The following is a 1715-nucleotide window of genomic DNA, read 5'->3' on the forward strand; positions in this document are numbered from 1 at the left end:
ATGTGTCTTGAACTGGTTTGGAGACTGGTCAACTGAGGCACTGTACCAAGTTGGCAAAGAGTTCACAAGCAAAATGGATCTTGAGAAACCAAATTACATTGTGCCCGATTACATGCCAGTTGTGTATGATAAGCTGCCACAGCCACCATCACACAGGGAGGCCATTGTTAACAGTTGTGTGTTTGTTCACCAGACTCTTCATCAGGTATGTTATTATTACACTGCCTAACTTATCTCTAGATCACAGCATCACGCACCAGTGTCCTAGAAAGTGTGATCTTTGGCATCCATATAAATTTAAAACCAATGCCCAGTGCATACTCTACAACTTTTTGTTCCCTGAAGGCTAATGCTCGGCTGGCAAAACGAGGAGGCAGAACCATGGCAATCACACCACGCCACTATTTAGACTTCATCAACCATTATGCCAACTTGTTCAATGAGAAGCGAAGTGAACTGGAGGAACAGCAAATGCATTTGAATGTTGGTCTTAGAAAAATCAAGGAAACAGTTGATCAGGTACATATCTTTAAAACTTTGTCCTCTGTAAGACTGGAGTGATAAAACAGATCTCAGTGCTTGATATGAATTCTCCCTTCCCTCGTGAAATCCATCTCAGGTGGAAGAATTGCGGCGTGACCTAAGAATAAAGAGTCAGGAACTAGAAGTGAAAAATGCAGCAGCCAATGACAAGTTGAAAAAGATGGTGAAAGATCAACAGGAAGCTGAGAAGAAGAAGGTAAAAATTTATTAAGTCTCTGTGCATAGCAACTATTTTATTTGCAAAACAGAGCCTGCAGAGCAAGTACTGGAAGAAGTTCAACTTCTAAAAAGCAGTATTTTGTCTGTGAAATTTCCTTCTAGGTTATGAGCCAAGAGATTCAGGAACAGCTGCACAAGCAGCAGGAGGTCATTGCAGACAAGCAGATGAGCGTGAAAGAAGATCTTGACAAGGTGGAGCCTGCTGTCATTGAAGCTCAGAATGGTATGTTAGCACCTTGAGAGATCACACTGTGGGCTTGGGTATAACTGGTCTAGGGAATGTGTTTTTTTGTAATCTGGGTTGATCCTGTCTAACAAAAGTGTAGGCTCTTAGCAAGGGGCTGAACAGTGTTGAAGAAATCCCTTCTCTTAAATTCACAGTCTTTGAGTTACGTTTTTTTTTGTGCTGTGTCTATTTCTGATCTGATACTTGATGTTCCTTTTATGTCTTGTGGCTTAGTTTCTGGCAGATCAGTTCTAGAAAGACTACTGATGCCTTGCTGCTGCACAGACAATGTTCATTAAACTGGGTAGACAGATCACTGGTTTGAGTGAATGGTTTTTGGGCAGCAGAATAAGTTGCCTGTGGCCATTTGGAAAGTTGAGATTTATGGAAGTGTATCTTGTGATAGTAGTTTGAATGTAATCCAATAGTATCTTTTTCTTTAATAACCTCATATTCTTTTTGAGAATCTTGAAGCATTTTTACAAATCCAGGATACCTTAATGGATTTTACTAACTGTTTGTTTTCTTCCCAATCAACATTCTTCATCCTTCTGGCACTGGGTAGCTGTGAAGTCAATCAAGAAACAGCACCTGGTTGAGGTCCGTTCCATGGCTAATCCACCTGCAGCAGTTAAGTTAGCACTGGAATCCATCTGCCTGCTGTTAGGTGAAAGTACCACTGACTGGAAACAAATACGTTCCATCATCATGAGGGAGAACTTCATTC

At 41.0% G+C, this 1715-nt stretch overlaps 1 protein-coding gene across 1 annotated transcript in view; it reads left to right on the top strand.

Moving 5' to 3' along the window:
* Positions 1–1715, top strand: part of DYNC1H1 (dynein cytoplasmic 1 heavy chain 1) — a 46406-nt gene that overhangs the window by 28186 nt on the left and 16505 nt on the right. Inside the window, exons 48-51 of the mRNA XM_027893592.1 lie at positions 1–205; positions 346–519; positions 620–739; positions 865–985. Coding sequence (XP_027749393.1) covers positions 1–205; positions 346–519; positions 620–739; positions 865–985 — 620 coding nt within the window. The remainder of the gene's footprint in view (positions 206–345; positions 520–619; positions 740–864; positions 986–1715) is intronic.

Source organism: Empidonax traillii, unplaced genomic scaffold (genome assembly GCF_003031625.1).
Source record: "Empidonax traillii isolate 1590-97213 ecotype Southwest subspecies unplaced genomic scaffold, ASM303162v1 scaffold398:size1781980, whole genome shotgun sequence".
NCBI classification, from domain to species: Eukaryota; Metazoa; Chordata; class Aves; order Passeriformes; family Tyrannidae; genus Empidonax; species Empidonax traillii.